We start from the raw sequence: 22750 nt of genomic DNA, 5'->3' as shown, positions 1-22750 counted from the left end.
AGAAAAGTTATGATAAATTTAGTTGATGAAGTTTTATAAAATGCTCCCTGTTGGGGATTTTTATGAAAATTCATATATGATGTGTGATTTTCAGGTCTCTCTTTAGTGGTATCTCTGATGTAAAACTGGAAAAGGTAGAAGGTCATGGTAACAGTGTGTACTCCAGTACAGATGAGATGAGCCGCTCTGGTATCCGAGGCTCCATAGATCACCACCGCGAGAGGGGTGGCGAGAGACCACCATCCACCATCACCTCCTTGATTAACACAGAAACCCCTCCCAAGATAGACAAGCGACTCACTCACGTCTATGTAAGCTCTGGAGTAATCCTCATCTATTTGAATACCTAGTCTTAACATACTTTAGGGTTCACTTTCACAAAATGGCAGAAGTTCGTTTGTGGATATATCACATTTTTTTTCCTGAACTAATGTCACTTGATGATATTCCAGTGTTATCAGTGCCATTCGTTTCAGATGTGCCCAAAGCTTTGGCCAATTATTAAAACCTTCATCTTTCCGTTTTAAATTGGAGGGAGTGGGGAGGTATAAACCTTGGTTCTACCTGGGACTATGAAAAATTAAAAGCTTCATGGCTGAATTTTGAATACTTGTATTAAATACAACTCTTGAATAACGAATATAAATGTACCTCTCAAAAACTGCAAAAGCCTTTTGCAATTTAATGATCTTAATACAAATTTATGTGCATTTATGTGGTGAAGTGTGTAATGCCTCTGAGTAGTATTTTCAGAAACAGTTCACTTGTAAAAAGCTGTTATGCTTGGTTTAATTGACATGCTCATTATGGTGACGTATGGATAGCAGAATAGGTGTGGAAGCTTCTTGTGTGTATTGTACTTGGCTTGTTTCTAGGGTAAAAAGCAAGTGCGTGATGGACAATTCAGTCTGTCACCAATTCATCAGAAATGGTTAAAAGCTGTAGCCAGAACTGATGAAATAATTCGGGTAACACATTGCTTAGTTTCTTATGCCAGTATGTTCTTCATTTATGCATGTATTGCTTTATTGTCTTCTGTATTTCTGCTGTTTAGGTTCTTCACTGTAATGTCTGTGTTGATGTTATCTTTATGAATTTTTCTTCTCTCCTGCCACTTTTTATTTTATTTTGATATTTGATCACATGTATGTATCACCATCTTCTGCATGTGCTAATTAAGTTAAACTGCATGATATAGTTGAAAACAAAATTTATCTGTGACAAGAATTTTCAGTCTTGCCTGCTTTACATTTTTTCAATCAAACAGACCTACATAACCAGCAGTATGGAAATGTTTAAATAATTATTTTCTTATTAAATGATAACATTTTTATTATTAAACCTTTCTGTTTTCCCTTTGTGACAAAATGGTAGTATATTAATTGATTAATTTGTTACATGTAACATTTTTAATTTTATTATTTGTCAAAAAGTATGAGATTTTTAAATCAATGTCTATGACAATACTAATGTTGTGTAACAAACTTTGTGTCTTGTAACAAAACAGTCCTTGTTTCTTTACCAATTTTCAGAACACCAACCCCTCTCTCTTGAGCCACCATGTGTACCTGCCATCAGAGGTTATGATTGAAGAGAGACAGCTCATTGAAGCAGTCTCAGTAACCAGTTCTGAGGGCGAGTTCATTACACTTGATGAGAAGGTAGCATATTTGTTTCTTGTCTAAAACAACACAAATGATATCCCAAACATTGAAGTTAATATAGTGATATTCTCTATAAATGTGGTCATTGTTTTTGTTTCTTGTCCATGCATGGCACAGTGTGAAGATTTCTCAGTTTCCAGTGTTAATAAAAATTATTTGAGATATTTGGATATTATTTTAAGGTTGTGATTGAGAAATCTTGTCAAGATTTTGAAATATTTCTGTTTTCTTTAAGCCGTTTTCAACAGCAAAACTAGTTTATATAGACAACTGTGTTTATAGCCAAGCAGAACTCAATGCCGAGGACTATATACACAAAGATGGTCCAGAGTGTGACAGTCTTTACCGATGACCTCAGTCAACTTAAGATTTAGCTGTGTAAAAAAAAAAAAAAAAAAAGGTTATGGGGCGAAATTGCTTCTGGCTTTCAAGAATTTACATGATTTCATAGAGATGCTTTCAAAATCATAAATTGAACATATTGGGAAACTGTACAGTTCTAGCCTATCTAGGAATAGAGATTATGAGTGTTTAATTTTCATATCACATTAGCAATATTTCATCTATATGGTGTATGTATTGGAAAATTGTGTACAACCTGTGTGCGGGAATCACACATTATCTCTGTTCGCAGGTGACTTTGTCTAAAGCTGTGGAAGTGTGGCTGGAGCAGCTTAAGAACACTGTGTCACGCTCACTAAAAGCCCAGGTGATAGGAATTCTCCAGGATATCGACAATGCAATTCCCATAGAGGAATGGCCAAACAAGGTACACACTTTGTTGATCTGATCACATTGAATAATTTTTTTTTTTTTATTTTTTGCAAATAATGATTTTGTATCTTCTAATCACACATTTATTTCACATGTAGATAGATTAAAAAGAGGCAGTGTAATTTTGCATTTAGCATTGCTTTCAGCATTGATGTTAACTATAACTTCCAGTGCCTTTTTGCATTTCTGGCAAATTTGTAGCTTCTGTAACTACTGCCTGGGGAATGATTTACAGATTTCTGGTTTCAGCATCAACTAACTGCTGTTTCAGGCAAATTTTTAGCTTTTATTACTGGGAACTGGAGAATGATTTACAGATTTCTGGGGTCAGCATCAACTAACTGAAAATTGCAAGTTACAATTTCTGAATTTCGCGAATACTAACCACTACTTTTGTCTATTACATTTGTCAATTATTTAAACCCCGTCCAGACTATCAAACATCGTTCAACTTTTGAATGCTGTTGAGGTAAATTGCATGTTCCGTCCACACTACAAATCAGGTGGGTCAAAATTGTCCAAAACTGTTGTCGTGTGTTGAACCGTGTTGAGCTGTGTTTTTTTTTAACAAACTTTTGGAATATTGGATGAAAATTTCCATCTATCTCTCCAATGCATAAAACACAATGACGAGCAGCCAGGCATGGGTTTATTGGCTGCAGGTATTGCCGTGGACATACTCCTGTATCAGTGAAACTATCTCATCATGAGACCAGTTTCTCTCTTTCACCATTGGCGGCACCATTTTGCCTAGGTCACATGCCTTAAGACAGTCCTGTTATTTCTACATGCCCGCTGATTGGCCACTTTCACTCAACTTCACTCAACTTGTTGACAAAAAATACACATGCACATTTCTGATCCAACAAAATTGGATGGTGTTGGGTGTTGAACGGAGTTGAAGAACCTGTCCAGGCTATCAACACAGCTCAACTTGACTCTTGTTTAGTCAGCAAAAGTTAAGTGATTTTGGGTAGTCTGCAAGAGTACTTTGGTTTTTGCTGCAGTATTCCACACAAGTGTGCAGGGCTGGTATGCTGTACTACTGGACCAGGGAGTGTGAGCAGGGTATCTCTGACATCCGCTACGATAGGAGAGCCTTACAAAGTACGCTAAGGAAGTACGGTGTCACCATGTCCAAGCTGTGCATGGTGCTTGCAAAGGGAGGGTGGAAGGCAGCGGATGACAACAATGTAATGATACAACGGATACGCCTGGAGAGCATGATCAGTGTGAGTTTTCCTCAACTAAACTTCTCTTCTCCGGCTGTATTTGAGAAAGTCTGACATCAGCCTGCGGATGGCAGTGGGTTTTCCCCGGGCCTTGGCCGGTTTCCTCCCACTATAATGCTGGCCAGCATTGTATACATGAAATATTCTTGAGTATGGCATAAAACCTAATCATATGAACAAATGAATAAATAAACTACTCTTCAGTTTGCTGTCTGACCTGACCATACCTTTGCGTATGTCTTTTTGGGGCAAGGTTTGTTATGTTGATATGCCATTTCATAATTGAACGTGCTAGACAACCATATTTTCTGATATTGGGGTAGAAAATGTTGTTCTTTTCTTTTAATATCTACCAGATTACTGGTTTTCTCATTTGATAACAATGTTTATCTCTGTTTTAATATAGCCTTTTCAAAAGCGTCTTTGTTTAATTATTAGGTATTATAGGTAAAATAATATTGTTCACTTCAGATCAGTAAAGATATGATTTCATTACACCTGTATGTTGCAGCAATCCTTGTACTTGAAAGACATGCTGGAAACTATGTGCAACAGGAAACTGCGTGAAGTGACCGACTTTGATTGGAGAAGATGCATCAGAATGTACAACAGACAAGAAGGTACAAAACAAATCTCTCTTTGTACTACGGTGCATGTATGTACAGATTTATCATATTGAAATTACAGGTGTATTGCTGAAAGTATGTGACACCTCTGAAATTCTGGCTCCCATGGCCATTGAGGTTGCTTGTTCGAATTCAGTAAATCCAAGATAATTCACAGTTGTTACTTATGCTTACATGTTGTGTCGACATCGTGACCTAATAAATCGGGTTGTTGCTCGACGGCTTGTGTGTTTGACCTTTCATACGTCTCTATGTTTTGATCCGCTGGCTGTCAGTTTTGACAGGCAGAAAGCCATGTTACTGCGGAGGTGCGAATTTGCAATTGTCTGAAGGCTATTGAGGAGAATGACAGGCCCCACAATTTGTGTGAAATGTCAAATTAAGTTTGCAGTAAAATAGGGGGCTTTTCTTCGGCAACCTTTCCATTCCTAAATTTCACGGGAAGGTTAACCGTTACTGTGCTTGCACGCCTAGCTGACCTAGATTTTAGAATCATGGCAGCATGCAGTGGCCTGCTAAATACGAGCCTGTTTTCGAATTTGGCAAGATTTACAGGGAAATGGTGATATAAAGGCAAGTAGCAATTGTGGCAAAATGTGCATCAATATTTTAGCTTTCAGAATTGTTGGGCTGTATGTGTATTCAGAACGAATCTAACTTGCATCGGAATTAAACAGAAAGCAGCTCCTTGTGAGCATTATACCGGAATTGGGTGTACATAACGCTCAGGCTAAGGGTGGCCAGCGGTCCCCACCTTTCAGTATATATAAGCCACCCTTAGACCAAGATCTTGGGCTATCATGTAAGTAAAGAGGTTTATCAAGTATCCGGTGAAGGCCAATCGTTAACTCTAGGCACTTTTGCTTCGTCAACCCATAAATCTGATGGCTTTCATGTTTTAGTAGTAACACTTGTTTGACCACAACTTTAAAACACCTAATAGATAAATAATCACTGAAATCATTGGAGAGTTTTTTTTGTTGCGCAGGGGTGGGAGGGAGAGTTGGGAGGGGATCTGTTTTTTATGCATATCAGTTCTATGATTGTGTGGTTTTTGGGGTCTTTCTATTTCATAGGCTTTTTCTCGTTGGTTGATAATATATTCATTCAACTGCATACTGCTTATCTGAACTGGTCATTGTGAAGCACCAGTAACAAGAGAACAGATTTTTTTTAGTTATGTCGTACCATGAGTGTCGGTATCAGTGTCGAATAACTGGAAAAGCAACGTTGAACAAAATGTTAGAGGTGGTAAAAAGTACAGCATGTATTTAGCTCGGGGTTTGTGCATATGTAGAGTACAATAACAAAAGGGGGAATATTCCATTATTGATTGTTGGTGTGTGCATATTAAGTACTGCAAATTACCAAATTCATGACTTTGTAATGTTAAACAAAATGTGAGGGGTGGTATCTCAAAAAGTACTGAACTGGCTCAGATAGCACAGTTGGTAGAGCGTCCGCTTTGGGACCGGTAGATCCAGGATCAATCCTGGGTCGACTCACACCTAAGACTTTAAAAGAGGAAGTTGTAACTTCCACGCTTGGCGTTCAGCATGAAGGGGATAGTGCATCGACTGGTTGACCCGTATCAGTATAATGGCTCGGGCTGGGCGGCTTACTTGCCTTCGGTTAGTCGCCTCAGTGAAGCAGCACTAGATAATAGAGCGGTGGAAATCCGTCCTGCAACAATGAGACACATCACATACACCCTAGGGATTTTTTCGTCGTCATATGACTGAAAAATTGTTGAGTATGACATTCTGGTAGCAAGGCTACTAAGTTAGAAAAGCTGATCAAGGAAAGTAAATTCTCTCCTAAAAGGGAATCGGTTTCCCTGCATGTCCAATTACTTCAAGGACTTTTATGCCCTGCTAAATTTAATGTACGTTTACCCGTGATTGTTATATGTTGTGATGTTTATTTGTTCAATCAACAGTCAGAACAACATGTACAAAGGGTAAAGCTCAATTTTCTTTATATTCTTTCAGAAGAAAAACCAGAGCCGAAGATCTACATACTGGATGATGGATACTCCTATGGCAATGAGTTTTATGGTGCTTTTGGTGGTGTGAGTCTTACACCTCTGACAGAGAAATGCTTCCTGTCCATGTCTCACACTATACAACAAAGTAAAGGCTCTGCTCTGATGGGACCAACATGCTCTGGAAAGACAGAAACAACCAGGGTTAGTTTGCAGAAACTTTTGAAGTGTGTCCTTCTTTGCAAGCTACTTGAACAAGGAAAAGCTTTTGAGAAATAAAGTTAAGAGCCCAACATTATAAATAAAAACACAAATTTACTGAAAGGCTTGAAATGGCTAAAACCATTTTGAGTTCAAGTGATATATTGTTGCCTTTTTTTGAATGTATGTTTACTGTTTGTTGTGAAACAGGGTTTGGCATTCTTGCTTGGCAAGTTCCTTGGATTATTCCAGTGTTCTCCTTCCAGTCATCCAGGAAGTTTAGGAAAAATTTTGCAAGGCTTGGCATCGGTAAGATTTAATAATGATACACCATTATCAGTGTCATGTTATTTTTATTCTACCTCTGTTATGTATGCTCGTTGGTAGGCAAAAAGCACAGAGATATTTTGCAGCCCTTTTGTTAAAGTATAGCCAAAATTTCTTGAACTATTCAACTTTGTTAAATTTTTGTTTTCCTAGACTTACATTTTGTGTGATATTTTATGCGTGTTTATTTATTATAGTGGGTTTATAATAAGCTTGCCTATGATGTCCTAAAGGCTCAGATTGCTTTCATGCATTCATATACCTAAGTACCATTGTGTAATATTTGTGCATATATCATTAATTGACAGTGAAAATAAACCAGTGAATGTTGAAGAATTAAATGTTTGTGAATCTTGCAGGATGGCTGCTGGGGCTGTCTAGATGATATACAAGGCCTGAGTCGAGAAGCCTTCTCTGTTGTACTGGACTTTACTCAAGCTATACTGTCAGCCCTGAAAGCCAAGCTGACATCTGCGACACTGGGTGATGGCCAAGAGGTCAGCTACATGTTTATGTACACTAATCTTCTTTGTTCAGTATTAAAAGGTTGGCTGACGTGCAGGATAGTCTGATCACTACATGCTGCAGTCCCCAGCAGAAGAGATGCTAGTGGATAACGGTAGACATTGACCAGTACAGTGTCATTTCTGTAGAAATACAATAAGATCCTTGGTTATAATTATTCTTGTTGTAGTTGTGATGATTCTTGTAACACACAACAAGTCCTGGCTGTTTTGCTCAAGTCAGATAGTTCCCATCCAATGACTTTATGCGCACAGCTGGTGTTTGCTGGCCTGTCAAAACTTTCATGACAGAAGCTAAAAGTTTATCAGGTACTGTCGGGCAAGATGCGATGCTTTCCCGAGACATTCTTTGAAATATAAACCTTGTGACCATATACTGAAGTAATATACATTGTACATGTAAAGTAATATACATGTACATGTACCTACATGTAGGAACTCTGTAGATCTGGACCTTTTAATTCCAGTATTGTCCATAATGGCATCTTCATTTAACGTTTTCAAAAATTAGCTACTGTGATGTACACTTGAATGTTGCTCAGGGTCTTCTGTTGGTTACGTTTCTGCAGGTTCCAGTAAAGGTGGATACTGGCATCTTCCTGACCATTAACAATTCAGTGTCAGAGTCCTACAAGTCGTTACCCACAGATCTGAGGAGTTTGTTCCGTACAGTTTCTCTGATCAAGCCTGACATGGGCCATGTCCTCCGGGCAAAGTGTGCAGTGTTTGGCTTCAAGGCACCTCATATATTGGGTACCAGACTCAATGTTCTTATCGATCAAGTCCGTGATCAGCTGTAAGTGTGTCTTACTGGAACATTTTGAATAACCACACAAGTGTCTTTTAACTGGCCTACAGTAAAAACCAACCATAGTAGTGATATAAACACTCCCTGATTTTTACAAACATGCTGACATTTCTGGGCATTCCATCATAATGCTTTAATACAGTATCATGTACTTAAGTTCATAGGTTATGCCGCAACCATAAACATGACTGCTGTGAAATTTTCCTGAGTACCTGTTAAGCCTCATTGAAATAATTGCATTTTATTGCGGGATTCATCATCAGTTAAACTAATTGATAAACTACACAAATTCTTCAAATTATTGACCTTTGAGTAAATACTGTAAATGAATCATAATGCTTTAAAGTTTACGGAGTTGTGCCCCTTTTTGTGACGGTTTTTTTTCATGCAATTACAGTATTTGAAGAAAGTTATAGCAAGAGTTTGAAATTGGAGGATCCAGGGTATTTTGATCATCAACACGCAATATGGCAGTGTCTGTTTTCAGTCTTGAGTATTCTCCAGCTTCCGAAACTCTTTTTTGTGCTTTGTCATCCAGCTGCTGAGTGATGTAATATGTTGAAGATATTCAGTTGCTCTCAGTTGGTCACAGCTACAAACATCGTAACTGACTAAAGTGGTGTGATTTCAGGTCTCCATCTGTACATCACAACTTCACCTTGACGGTGATGACTGGTGTGCTGGTCAGGGCCTGTCAGAAGAGGAAGTATGTGAGAGAGGAAAAGACACAGGAAAAAACAGAGAAGCAGGATAGCTCTAGGTCAAACAGCCAGGCCTCCGAGGCCAACCCAGGCGGCATGCTTAGTGTCCGGCCCACCATCCAGTCCCAGCCTAGCAGTGTAGGCCTTGGCACAGGTAATGGCTTGTCAACTGGAAAAACACATTCACACAGGATGGTACAAACCACAACTGCATGATGTGCTAGCGACATGCTACTATATAAAGACTGAGTAATATAGGAATCAGTACTGCAGAAAAGTTCGCTTCAGTGCAGACATTCGAAACAAAAAAAAATAACCACCACCTAACCACTGTAAAGCTCTTCAAGAGTCTTCCTGAGCTTATCAACATGCACTTTTACCTAAGAGGTTTTAAGTCCTACATGTGGGACGTAAATTTTAGAAACCGTACATGTGAAACTGAATAACACCTAACTTTATTCCATCAACTGGTGTAGTTGTTGCACATGTGGTAGTATTATTTCTGTGGACCATCTTCTTCAGTATGGAACTCATGTTAATATGTCCGGAGCATTGTGATATGAGGTCATGCAAATACACATACACAGTGTATGTTGAAGAAGACCAAAACATTCAAACTTCTGTTATTAATTGTCAAAAACTTGTCCACAACTAAGAATGATTATAAAATATCCTTCTCTGACATTTGTTGCCATAATGGCTGAACACCCAGAAATGGATTTTTTTTCGTAGGATTCATAAATATCTTAATTATGATACATGATGTTCATGAAACTGACTGCAGTTGTTGGCATGAAGATGGGTCCAGGTAAGAAGAACAGTGGTTCCCAGGGCCTGACTCCAGCAGGGAAGGTTGAACATGCTATAGTGGCTCAGGCAGTGGAGGAGATCATTGGACCCAGACTGGACATGGAGGTACTGTGAACAGTTTATTTGTGAATAAATTATTGGATAAACAAGCTGAAAATCTTTTACATGAAAGTGGAAGAAAACAGCAATAACAACAACCACAACAACAGGTTAAGGTGACTCCTGAAACTATCTAAAACTGTCAGTATATTTTATGTATTTAATTGTTTGAATTTTAAGGTGAACTTTATGAACCATTTTTAGCAACAATTGCATCATAAGGTTTTTTTCGCCGTATATCCATTTTTTTAATGTCGGAATGTTTTTTCAAAACAGTAGTAAAGTTCTCAAGAATTTCTCCCAAACATGCAAATATTACTAGTAAAATTAAACAATAATGTTCCTGTTATCACTGGCATGCAACATTATTAATATTCATGAAAGCATTTTACTCCATATAAATCTGAAAAAAGTGTTTTACTATAGTTTCCTCCTGTAATGAACTTAACTGGTTGCCATTGTTCTGAACTCCCTTGTTCATCAGTCTGTTGAATAAAAAAGTTAAATTATTGAAATGAATCATCAAATAAGTTACATATGGTTGATTCTGCAAATAACTTTGATGTTTTCTCATTGCATGGTTCCTGCTGGCAGAGTATGGTGACATTCAAGTCAATCGTGAAGGACGTGTTTGCAGGCTTGCCTGAACCCCCAGCTGCCTCCAGGGCTATGTCAGGAATAGCTAGGACAGTGGACATAGACCAGGCTCTGGAACAGAAGGCCACAGACAGCGGCTTGGTCCCTCACAAAGCCTGGCTTAACAAGTGTCTACAACTCTTCACAGTTTCCCAAGTCCATAATGGTTTGTAACTGAATTTTCACACTGTTCATCTTGATATAAGGCAAAGAAACCATTTACATGTCTAGGTTAAACAAAAGACCATTAAACATCACCCAGGAAAATAGTTCAAGTTATTTTTATTCCACCATATGCCGAAAATATTGCTGATGTGGTGTTAAGCCACCATTATTCATTCATTCTGTTTACTAGATTTAGTGAATAGTAGTGATTGGTTTCAGAACTACATGGGGCAAATTCCACATATGCATTTCTGACTAAGGTAAAAATTTGAAATACAAGCTTAAAGCTTATTTTTGGGCTATAGAAATTATAATTTGTATCAACATCACTTATCTTAGGACAAATGTGTCCAAATTTCAACTTTCAGTTCCAAAAACTAAGCACTGTGAAGAGGTTTTAAATTTTGACTGTAAGGTAGAAATGGCTTTATGGAATCGGGCTCCAGGTGCTTAAATTGTTCTAGTATTTGATTGCTTACCTAACGACAATCTCTGAATGTAAGAATGTTATTGGATGCTCACAAGATGCTGAAATTATGTTATTCCTTTAATGTTACAGGAACAATAGTAGCAGGTCCACCTGGTAGTGGCAAGTCCAGCTGTATAGAGGTTCTGGTCGAAGCCCTCAGTCTGTCCCCTAGGGAGAAGTCCAGTAAATCCCGTGTCAGTCGGCATTCCACAGTGCCCCTGGAATCCAACCACAAACTCCAGCGAATCAACCCTGTGGTTGTGGATGATGACTCCCTCATGTTCGGATACATCAATCAAAACCAAGACTTTGTTGATGGAATATTTACAACCACATTTAGAAAGGCCAACAGAGTAAGGACAGTGATAAACCCTGTTCACTTTTCTACATGTGTATTAAAGATGTAGACAACATACACTGTCAAACTGGTAACTGAATTGAAAGTGTGAGCTCTAATTAAAAGCTAGCAATGATGCATTTTGTCTGAATATTATTTTTTTTTTCATAGTCAGTGTGATGCCTTTATTGTGAGAACTCACACATTCATACAAGACAGCCTATTAAAGTTGTCATAATAGATTTGTGTTAACTGACTGACTGCCATTTTCAGAACCAAAGCACAACATGGCTATGTATGGATGGACCATTAAATGCCTCCTGGGCCGATAATTTCAACAGCTTGTTGGACTCTGAGCGGGTAACTATCCTTCAAAGTAACGTAAAAACAAATCTTCTGATATCCTTTTTAAGCCTGAAATGGTGAAATGGTTGGGAAAAAAAAGCCAATTTTAAAACTGGACAGATCATTTTTTTCTTTTCTGAATAAAGTTTTTCATGAAATACATTATAATAGTTTGATTATTTTATTTTGCTGCCTCGTCATTGTTTTTGATACAAGCACTTGATCAGATTTGCTAATTAATCAGCATAAGCTCTTCTTCTGTGAAAATCACCATGATACGGCTGAAAAATTGTCAGCATAGTTAAGGAAAATTCAGTACTATGACATTTGTATGACTGGTCCTCTTCTCACTGTTCTGATACTAACCATGCCTCTCCATGTGTCTCTGAAGGTCCTGCACTTGAGGAATGGGGGACAAGATCGTCATGTCTGACAAAGTAAAGCTCCTGTTTGAGACAGATGACCTGACCACAGCCTCACCGGCTACAGTCTCCAGAGCAGTAAGTATAGTCATCTGTGAGTGTGGTTGTCCACTTACCCATAGTCTTCATAAGTATCAAATATGTTCACAGATATCCACAGCATAAACCTTGCCATCATCAAGCAGGCTAGTAAGCTATACACAGTATATACACACACATGCAAAGTTGGATTTCTCAAACAATAATCATCAGGAAGTGCCAGACATGGCTTTGCTTTTTTAGTCAAACTGTCTAGGGTCTTCCAATTGTTAACATTTGTTAGCCTGAATTCTTAATTTCAGTAGAGGCATTACAAGTGTAGCTTTCAAGTTCCTCACAATTGAAAAACAAAAATGTTTTAAAATGTGTGTATGTAGTCAGTGTTTTCGTGATTTACTTTGATTGTGTTCATTGTTTTCAGGGAATTGTTTACGTGGATAAGAATGTTCTTGGTTGGAAGCCAATTGTCAAAGCATGGCTCAATTGTAGGTCTGCTGCGGAGAATCATGTAAGTCACATTTTGAAAAGTGTGTTTTTCTTAATAATGCCTTTGGCATAAATATTTCTCCTGTCCAGTATTTGGACTGTTAAGAAAAGAATCTAGGACAAAAAATGAATGGAAGAATCAGACCATATGACTGCATGCAAAACAAACTGAAGTACAGATGGGTAATTGCTGTATAAAATGACCTAAATTTCACAACCACAATAATATCCTATTAGGGAAAATGTGACTTTCTCCACCAGAAGTAATAATGTATTTCTTGCCCTCTAGAACATTTACTTTTCCCTCTGGGATAAAATGCAATTTTTCGGGGCAAATGTTAAGGTCATTTACCATAGTTGATGCAAGATTATTTGAAGTTATTTGAGATTTACTGTAAATCAAGTAAAATTTCACCTGATGATAAGCTGGTGAAAAACGGTATGTGATTTACTGTGATTACTGAAAACCAGGCTTTTCAGTATAAACTAAATAACAATTTTCAGTTTGTAATAAATTCTTCTGCATTATGAACTTGACACCAATTAGTTCATCTGTATTATGTCATTACAGCCTTGGAATGTGGATGTATTTGGCACTGATGGGGTAAAATGAGCATTTGATCTTTTAGTTTACCTACATTCTTTTTTGAAGTTTGATTGATTTTACATTGCGATTATGATTGAATTATTTGTTTGATTTTGTGAAATGGTACAGTTTACCCTAATTTATTATCTTTGTAGTTAGTATGGTCTGTTTATATCACATTTAATAATAGGTGATTAGAATGTCAGATGTAAAAGAAAACTGATGAATGGTCTCAAATTATTTATTTGTAAATTATTCACCATACAATTTTAGGAAAATTGAAGTTCAGACATATTTACTGTATATTTAGTCATATGATCAACAACCATTGAGTTTCTGTTCATGGTTTTGACTGGCCATTAAGTTATTTGGAAGCTCATTTACCTGAATTGTATGCTTACTCAAATATTTAAAGGAAAGTTGTACGAACTGAATACATGTATATGATAACATGTCATAAGCCTGTCAGCCAAGTGTTGTTTGCATTGTTCAATATGTTCTTGCTTGTTCACTTGTTTACTTGTTTAGCAAACGAGGACATTTTAAGCTGAATGCTGCTACATATATAAGCTATATAAATACAGCCATTGTACATGTATATCTCTGATCTGTTTTACAGGTTCTCCAGAGATCTTTTAACAAGACCATGGATCCAGTCTCAACCTATGTTCTCCAAGAATCGAAGTAAGTAAAAGCATTTCCTGACACTCTTTACATACACGCTAACTGAAAAATGTGTCCAATAGTTCATTCTTGCAATTTGTAGAACAGTACTGAATTAAGTCATGTATAAAAAACAAATGTTTCATGTAACTAAATTTGACGTGCTGACCCATGTGAAGCAGAATAATTTTTGCCTTCTGAGAGCAAGGCCTAGCTGGCTCGTTGTTAAAAGATGTCCTTGCTGGATATCACATGTGTTTGGAAGATGTTTGTCATGTATTTGGTGAGGTGACTAGGTTAACTTCAGGTGGTCACCATACATAAATCTGACCACTGAAATATTATAATATAATGAATAGAACATTGAAAAAAAATTGTGGTTACAATAAACCACAAAAATTTATTGGGTAGCACAGGTGTCAAAGCTATTTGTTAGAATACTGTGGTGGGTTGGTGTTATGTCTGGTAAGTTCAACATGATGCCTAAGATAGCAGTCATGGATTGTCACGAGACAAAAGTATGATATACCAAACCATTATGAAAGTGAAGTAAATCCATAATGAGTAGGCATCCTCAAGATGATTGACATTCTCTTTCAGGCTGAAATTGAAAATGTCAGAGGTTGGTATGCTAAAGACTTGCCTAAACCTGCTGTCGTCCATGCTGGCTGACAACATTGAGATTGGAGGAGAACTGCATATTGAGAGGCTCTACCTCTTCTGTTTGATCTGGACATTTGGTGGACTTTTGGACAAAAGTGACCGCAAAGGCTTCAGTGACCTGCTTAAGACACTATCATCTGCGTAAGTGAACTGTGTACTGCTTTTTCTGGGATGGTTTTAATTCTCCTTTCTTGTCTGTGTTGGTGAATTTTACACAGCAACATAATTTATCAAATTATATGTGATATGTATAAGAAATGCAATGTCAGAAATGTAATTCTGTAAATAGATAAAAATATTTGACCATTTCATGCTTATGTTCAGAGAAAATCAGGGAAAAAACATTGAAACTTCCTGTGTGTTTATTAACCCCTGTGTTTTATCTGCACAGTGATTTTTCTGTTTCTTTCTTGGGTTTCTTTAACTCCTAAACTTGACCACAATGTTATGTGATTCACATGAACTGATTTTCCATGTGGTTTGTTCCAGTTTACCCGATGATGACAGAGATATCTGTGTATTTGATTACTATGTGGATGAATCAGGAGAGTGGGATCCATGGCACTCCAGGTCTAACATTTTTCTTCTGTCACTTACATGTGAAAATTGAGTACTATTAAGTTTTAATACACCTCCTAGAATATTTTATCAGTGTCTTGTATGTAGTTCTATAGATTGTCAGTAATATGTCAGATATTTAGTCCATTCAGCAAATGAACTGAAAAGAGTCAACAACACATCCAGTACGGGTACATGTAATCCTTGTATTCACACTACAAAACACGTGGCCACCACCATACACACATAAAAACTGCTGGTCATCCTCTCCCTCTCCCATGCTCCTCTCTTCCCCTGAGCCCTCTACTGGCCAGCTTCCCACACTCAGGGTTATGGCCCTTTGGACTAACCACACATGCATAGCCCTCTATTACAAGTGAGAGCAAGAGATAGGATTGACATGAACAACCCAACTACAAATGGACCTTAATTACCTCCAGTGGTCAGAAATAATTCAGCTCTCATAACACATAATTACATAATGTAAAGTTGCTGAAAAATTAACAGAATGAATAGAGGCTGTCCTTGATACCCAATCATGAAAGGTAAATTGAGAATAAATGAGAGTGGCTTTTCTTTTTCTCATGTAGGGTTCCAGAGTCTCCATTACAGGACAGTTTAAACATACTTGGGGAGTGTGTGGTTGACACCGTTGAGACAGTAAGTAGTGTTTCACATGTTGGATTACAGGTTTTAACTGTTGTCAAAACTTCATTTCACAAAGATGATTTTAATCTGTGTATGAAACCTGACAGATGACAAAATTACCTTTGTATAGATTGGATGTTAAACTTTTGTATCATGCAACATCTGTCCCAGATAACAATATATTAAGAACAGCAATGAAAACTATAATTGCCTTACATATCTTGCTTAGAATTATTAGGGACTGTATTCATTCTTTGTGTTCAATTCAGGTGGGTAAATTTTCTTGTGGACTTCAGGTACTGAATGTGTTTGCTTTCCCTTTCCTTCAGATTCGCACTCGGGTTCTAATGGAACTGGCCACAGCTGCTGATCAGAATGTGATGTTAGCTGGACCTCCTGGCTCTGGCAAAACATTTCTCATCAATGACTTCCTTCATGTCCATGGTAAAAGCAGCCCTCTGTTCAAAGTTGTTTTGTTTTTAATAATGATTTTTATCTCTTACAAGGTCAATGTAAATACAAAAATGATGTAGAGTTTACCAGGTAAGAAACTGTTTTGATGTGTCAAAGGCCTCTCAGTTATCCAATATACTGAAGAGATTTTCCATTGTTTCAGATCCTCAGCAGTATGTGATAAAACGACTGGTCTTCTCTGGCTCCTCCTCTTCCAAACAGCTACAACAGTTCATTGAAGCTAATGTTTACCATAGACAAGGTGGGTTGAGCTCAATCACTTTCCATGATGAAGTGATTTCCATGATTTCACGTTTTTGATTTTACACGCAATTAGAGGATGTAAAGAAAACTAGATGTCAAAGAACGTTCTCAAATGGTATAAATAACGTTGTCATTTTAGGATTTGTGTATGGAGCGAAAGAGAAGAAGAAGTTACAAGTGTTCATTGATGACTTGAACCTGCCCAGAACAGATGACTCTGGTGTTCAAAGCTGCAACGAGGTAAGAATTTAGGTATCAACTGTTTAGCACGCGAAGAGTATTATTGAAGAGTGTTAAAAAACACCTTTGGCCAATTCAACAGAGCTAGCACAATTTTGCGTTATATAAAACCATATAGTTTGTTTCACACATCACCCCTGTTTGGAACATTGAAATGTATACCAGTTGTATGTGTATATTTAGTGTGTCTTCTTTGCGGTGTTGCAGTTCTTGAGGCAGTTGTTGGATGCTAAGGTGATGTGTACTGGTGAGCGGCCATTTGAGTGGAAGACTGTGGAGGGATTGTCTGTCATATCTGGCATGTCTCACAGTGAACACTGCAGTGTGGAGAACAGAAACATCTCGGCCAGGCTTCTGGTGAGTTCGAATTCTTGTACAGTGAAAATAGCTGCGTGACATTGTTAAAAACACCCCTTTACAGATAGAGCTAAGACTTATGTTATCAGTGCCGTATAATATTAGACAAAGGTTTTCTTGGGGTGTTTCAGAAATGTCATTTCCAATTTAAAGGAACCTCTGCCAGTTCAAAGTGTGAAGTCCATAATTTGCACTTGTGCTTTTTGCCCAGTTCCTGTCTTAAAGGGATATTGGATTGATTCTGATTGGCTGGTGTGAGAGATAGGCAAGTCCAGGCTATGTCTTACCTAAGCTGAATTTTAAGTATGTTACATTTATTCAAGCTTGACCATGACTGCAGGTTTTAAGCTAGGAAAGCTTATCTTCACTGTCAGCCAATCAACATCGATTCTGTATCCCATTGAACAAGCTTGAGCATGATACCATTTGGTGATATTTCATTGCTAATTTGAATTTAAGTTCAACATTTCTTCAGAAGAGGACATTGTCAAAACTACATTTGTGTCACATTTGTGTCATTTACGAGAAAAAGCAAAATTTTCTGTATGGTTCATGACTTTCTTTCATGGTTTTGGGCATTGTTAAAATGGTTAATCTTTAACCATTTGCAAGCAGATAATTTTGAAACAACTGACTGTACAAATCGTCCATTCCTCAATACCATTGGTTTGACTATGTAGGTATTTGACTTGCTATTTTCAGCGTCACTTTGCAGTATTTTGGCTGCCAGCCGCAGAAGGTGAAGCTTTGAAATCGGTTGTGTATGGAGTTCTAGAGGTGAGTAATGCAACCTTTTCATTTAGTAGCTTTAATGTCAACCACTTAATGAATGTAACTTGAGATTATGGCCAAGTATCATTCGACCTGTAGTGTAGAGGAAAATACTTCCATTATAAATTAGCCTGTAAGATATTTGTCTTCTATCTGTAGCCTGGTGTAAAAGAATTAATAAATGAATAAAAATTTTGTATTTAGAGAGTGTTACACTGGCACAGTTTCACTTATGATTTCCATCTTGTATATTTAAAAATATAAATATACATTTACTCACACTTTATTTCAGGCTAACATGACCCAGGGTGACAAACCGTCTTTAGAACTGGAGCTTCAGAACGCCCTGGTGGAGGTGTCCTGTAAACTTTTAACAACTGTTCAGTCAGTCCTCACCCCGACCCCCATGCCAGGACGATTCCACTACCTGTTCTCACTCAGGGAGCTCGTCAAGTGCTTCCAGGTGTTGTAATTTGCTCATATAAATAGTCAAAGGTTAAAGGTTTAGAATTATTGACCATGATTTAATATAGTACAGCTCAAACTAAAAGTCAAAACCAAACAGAAGATAAGCGTGCTTATAGAGGGCTTGTAGAAACCTTGTAGAATGCTTATAGAACGCCTCTAGAGAACTTCTGGACAGAAATTCACCTGCTGTCCACAGTGACAGATCACACATGTCAAGCACTTTTAAGCCTACGCACTGGATGTTGAACGTTGATGACAGAAAACCTAGTTCCTTGTAAATAAACACGATTTTTCTGATTTTTCTTTAAGACCAAACAATACATCAACAAATAAAATTTCTAATATGTTTGTTTTTTATCGGAAATTGGCAGTCATCTTCTTGGTTTACTGAATCAGTGGGAGTTCTGTATGAAAGGATCACTTGGACTGCTAAACTAGCACATTCTTTATTTCCATAAATGTTAAAAAATGTATAGTTGTTTTTTGTTTCTTCAACAACAGACATATCATACAAGATTCTTACAGTAACATAAATGCATTGAAGTATTTAGACGCACTTTTGTACAGACATGAGAAACACATGAACGTGAAGAATCGCGCCTGGCCACACTAAACCACTGTCAGACGAGATGCTCGAGCGTATAGCACATGCTTTATTTACAAGAAAGTTGCGTTAGCTTGTTAAATTAATGTGAAGATTTTGTAGAGCCCTGTAGAGGCTAGGTGAGCAGTACTAGAGATCTTGTAGCAAGCTACGAGCAGTGAACAATTGACTTTTAGCGTGGGCTGTACTGTATGTCTACCTGACACCAAGATGGTGCTCACAATACAGAAAACTGCAAATTAGATGCAGCTTTTCTCCATAAAGCTCAGATAACTGAAATAACATTTTTCTATGTTACATTACACTCATGTATGTAGTGGTTTAAAGTAGCTGTAGTATAAAATATAAAACATGTCTCCTTTTCTAGTGCCTGAAACGCTTGCCAGATGAGAGTCGTGCTGATGAGGTCATGGTGGTGTCGCTATGGAAACACGAAATAGAGCGAATCATGAGAGACAGAATCTCCAGGTTTGCAGATGCCAACTGGTTCGACACAACCATGTCTGCCCTGATTTCAGAGGTATGTGATAGTAACTTTCTGTTCAATGGTCACATCACTTTCGCAAATGGAAAGGTGGCATACCATTTTTGAGATGGAGCTGGTGTGAAGTAGGATTTCAAGCCATTGTTATGGAAGAAATTATAAAGAAATATCTGCAATGTTACAATGTATGAATTTATACTGTAATGTCAGATTGCTATAATGTTATGTCATTAAGATTATCTGGTTGGAAAAGTTAACATCAAAACTATACCTTTATTTTGTGCAGGCATGCTTCATGAGCTGTTTTCTTTATATGTTGTCCTCAGAGTGTGTCTGGTATCAACCCTAATCAGTTATTTATTTAGCTTATCGAAGAAAAAGATGTTACCTGTTTGATTTATGAAAACATGTCGTCTTTCATTTTCAGGCTTGGCCCCATTTGGAAAAACTTCACAACCATTTTGTAACATTTCCAACTGATGCCCGTCTCTACAACAGACCAGTAGCATCTGTAGGGAAACAAGTGAAGGTAATCTTGTTTGTGGACCAGTCCTTTTTGTTGTTGAAACACTACTTTATGATATATAAAACCAAATGCTTGATTCACTATAAATAATTCAGTTCATGATTGATTAGTTTTAAGTACTTGTACATGTTACAGTTGGCTTTTCTGTTTTCTGGCCACTTGTAATATCTTGGCAACCAGAGACTACATGTATTCTCTATTAAATGATCTGTAATGACACAAAGTACAGTACAGTAAAGAACTGCAGAACCTGTAGATGATAGTTTCTCAGCAAGGAGAGAAAAAACGATTCAGATTAGGATCTTTATTTTCAGTGTGCAATGTAAGTATTTTAGGTGAGCTAGGAAAGTCCAACCGCAGAAGTGCAATGCACTTGTGGAGTTAAATGTGACTGGAAATCCTAAAGGGACCCAAAGGGGGCCACCAGTGTGATCGCTATGAGTTCAAGTCCAGCTCATACTGGCTTCCTCTCTGGCCGTAGTAAGGTCTGTTATCAACCTGCAGATGGTCATGGGTTTCTTCCCTGGTTCTGCCTGGATTCCTCCAAACGTAATGCAGGCCACTGTCATATAAATGAAATTCTTGAGTACGGTGTAAAACACTAATCAAAAACATAAGTAAAGGAACTAAAGCAAGTGTGAATTCACAATAGCTTAGATATCCCTCGAAAAGTTGATGTCATTTTGTACCGATGCCCCTCAATAAATGAATGACCAAAAAGATACATGTAGGATGACATAAATCTGACGCTTTGACACACAGAATGAGTTACTGAGCTGTTTGTCGCAGCTAAATGTAACATTTCAGGTAACTGCTACTTCTCCATGTAAAGTGTGCATGTGTGTTTATATGTTCCAGGTTGTGTTACAGCCTGTGGAGAGCCTGAAGGATGTCCATGCCTGTCTGAGTGCCCACCTGAACCATTACAATGAAGAGTTTGGAAACATCACTCTTAACATCCTCCTGTCAGACTTTGTCATCTCGCACATTGTCAGGATGCATCGTGTTCTCAGCTTCCACAATGGGTAAATTAACATCTGCTGTTTTTATATACTCACTCAGGGTTATATACATGTACCGATCAGCACATGTTTTTAATTATCATTTTAATGAAGTATTTGCTGTACAAAGCTATGTGATTATAGCATTTTCTTTGTAAGTAAAGTAAAATTTCATTTTTAATTTTTCATAGAGTAAAATGATAGTTCAAAGGGTAAAGAACATTGCTATTTTTGTTGAAGATCAAATCTGACTCCTGCCAATTTGTTTCTGCTTTTGGTCATACCAAGACACCACTTGCTATTGTGTAGATAGACTGATAACTTATGGACTATTTTGCAGTGGTAACATGCTGCTGATTGGAAGTATAGGGTCTCACCTCTCCACCCTGTGTCGTCTAGCCTTACATGTGGCAGATGTTGGCATTCATCATGTCGATTCATCGAAACAGAACACATTTTTCGATGGGCTAAGATCAGCAATAAGACTTAGTGGATCTGAAGGGAAGATTCTTACCATGATGTTCACAGTAAGTCATGACATACATATAAAATATTTTTATTCCTTTTTAAGCAGTAGATTTTAAAGTAATTCAATACCGCTTTTATTCTTGTCTATGATCAACAATTCTAATCTGACTTTGCTACTGCTTTTAATTTCCTTTTATAGCTAACTAAATATTTCTCAAAAGATAGTAAGAAATTTGTAATTTCAAATGAATGGTAAAGAATTGATTTACAAGCCAATATACATTTGATGATACTTTCTCTGTCACAGATATACTTTCTCTGTCACAAATATACTTTCTCTGTCACAAATATACTTTCTCTGTCACAAATATACTTATTATGATAATGGTTACTCCCTATTTCTAGGCCCGTGATCTGAATGATCCGGTGTACCTGGACGCTATTAACAGTATCCTGATCAGTGGAGAATACCCTCACCTGTTCTCTAATGATGAGATGGAAGGGCTGCTACTGGTAAGAAACAAGAGGAACTCCTATTTTCTAAAACAAAAATTCTACTTCATGTCGTTTTAAGTTAATTTGCATATCCTTTGACATGTACTGGAACCCAAGTTTGTGTTGTGGACTTAAAGGTTCTATAGTGAGGATGCTGTTTCAGTTTGAATCTTCTTAATAGAGATGGGAAGCAGGATCTAAGATCATTTCTTTGGTGTTCTGTGATGTAAGTATTCTGTTGCTGCAGGTATTTATAATAGTCAAGGGGCCTCCGTGGCTCAGTTGTTTAGTGCACTAGCACAGGGTAATGACCCAGGAGCCTCTCACCAATGCGGTCGCTGCGAGTTCAAGTCCAACTCATGCTAGCTTCTCCAGCCGTAAGTGGGAAGAACTGTCAGTAACTTGCAGATGCCCATGGGTTTCCCCCAGGCTCAGCCCGGTTTCCTCCCACCATAATGCTGCCCACTGTCGTATAAGTGAAGGATTCTTGAGTACAGCATAAAACAACAATCAGATAAATAAATAGGTAAATAATCAGTATATTTTTCGATTTTAGCATTAACAAATGAATACCCTAATTCTTCTAAAATTTGGGACATATTAGTAGTGTGGAAAGTAGTATGTTACATTTCTATACCAGCCTTTTGGAAAAGTAAAGATATGAGTATGTTGTTCATTAAATGGTCTAACCATGTAATAAAAACAAACTCAATAATTCTGCTAGAATTACATATATATTGGCTAAAATGAGCACACCAAGTGTCCCAAATATTAGAACAAATAGGGTGGTTATTACGGTAATAGTCAATCTACCATGAACAAATATGTGTAAGTACACATTAATAACATTCA

At 37.5% G+C, this 22750-nt stretch overlaps 1 protein-coding gene across 1 annotated transcript in view; it reads left to right on the top strand.

Annotated features, from left to right (window-relative positions):
- The window catches only part of LOC135461295 (dynein axonemal heavy chain 5-like), a 78558-nt gene that overhangs the window by 28160 nt on the left and 27648 nt on the right, over nt 1-22750 (top strand). The window contains 34 exon segments of the mRNA XM_064738316.1: nt 95-311; nt 876-968; nt 1533-1661; nt 2299-2433; nt 3446-3670; nt 4182-4290; nt 6288-6484; nt 6692-6790; nt 7168-7305; nt 7902-8128; nt 8772-8995; nt 9626-9756; nt 10345-10552; nt 11111-11373; nt 11631-11717; nt 12094-12111; nt 12113-12202; nt 12585-12671; nt 13221-13253; nt 13855-13919; nt 14499-14702; nt 15051-15131; nt 15710-15779; nt 16097-16211; nt 16384-16482; nt 16624-16724; nt 16932-17081; nt 17784-17858; nt 18145-18315; nt 19292-19444; nt 19836-19937; nt 20793-20959; nt 21276-21462; nt 21809-21916. Coding sequence (XP_064594386.1) covers nt 95-311; nt 876-968; nt 1533-1661; nt 2299-2433; nt 3446-3670; nt 4182-4290; nt 6288-6484; nt 6692-6790; nt 7168-7305; nt 7902-8128; nt 8772-8995; nt 9626-9756; nt 10345-10552; nt 11111-11373; nt 11631-11717; nt 12094-12111; nt 12113-12202; nt 12585-12671; nt 13221-13253; nt 13855-13919; nt 14499-14702; nt 15051-15131; nt 15710-15779; nt 16097-16211; nt 16384-16482; nt 16624-16724; nt 16932-17081; nt 17784-17858; nt 18145-18315; nt 19292-19444; nt 19836-19937; nt 20793-20959; nt 21276-21462; nt 21809-21916 — 4558 coding nt within the window.

The sequence above is a fragment of the Liolophura sinensis genome, chromosome 1 (assembly GCF_032854445.1).
Source record: "Liolophura sinensis isolate JHLJ2023 chromosome 1, CUHK_Ljap_v2, whole genome shotgun sequence".
Classification (NCBI taxonomy): Eukaryota; Metazoa; Mollusca; class Polyplacophora; order Chitonida; family Chitonidae; genus Liolophura; species Liolophura sinensis.
Note: the sequence above shows the minus strand (reverse complement) of the source record. Positions and strands in the feature narration are given on the sequence as shown.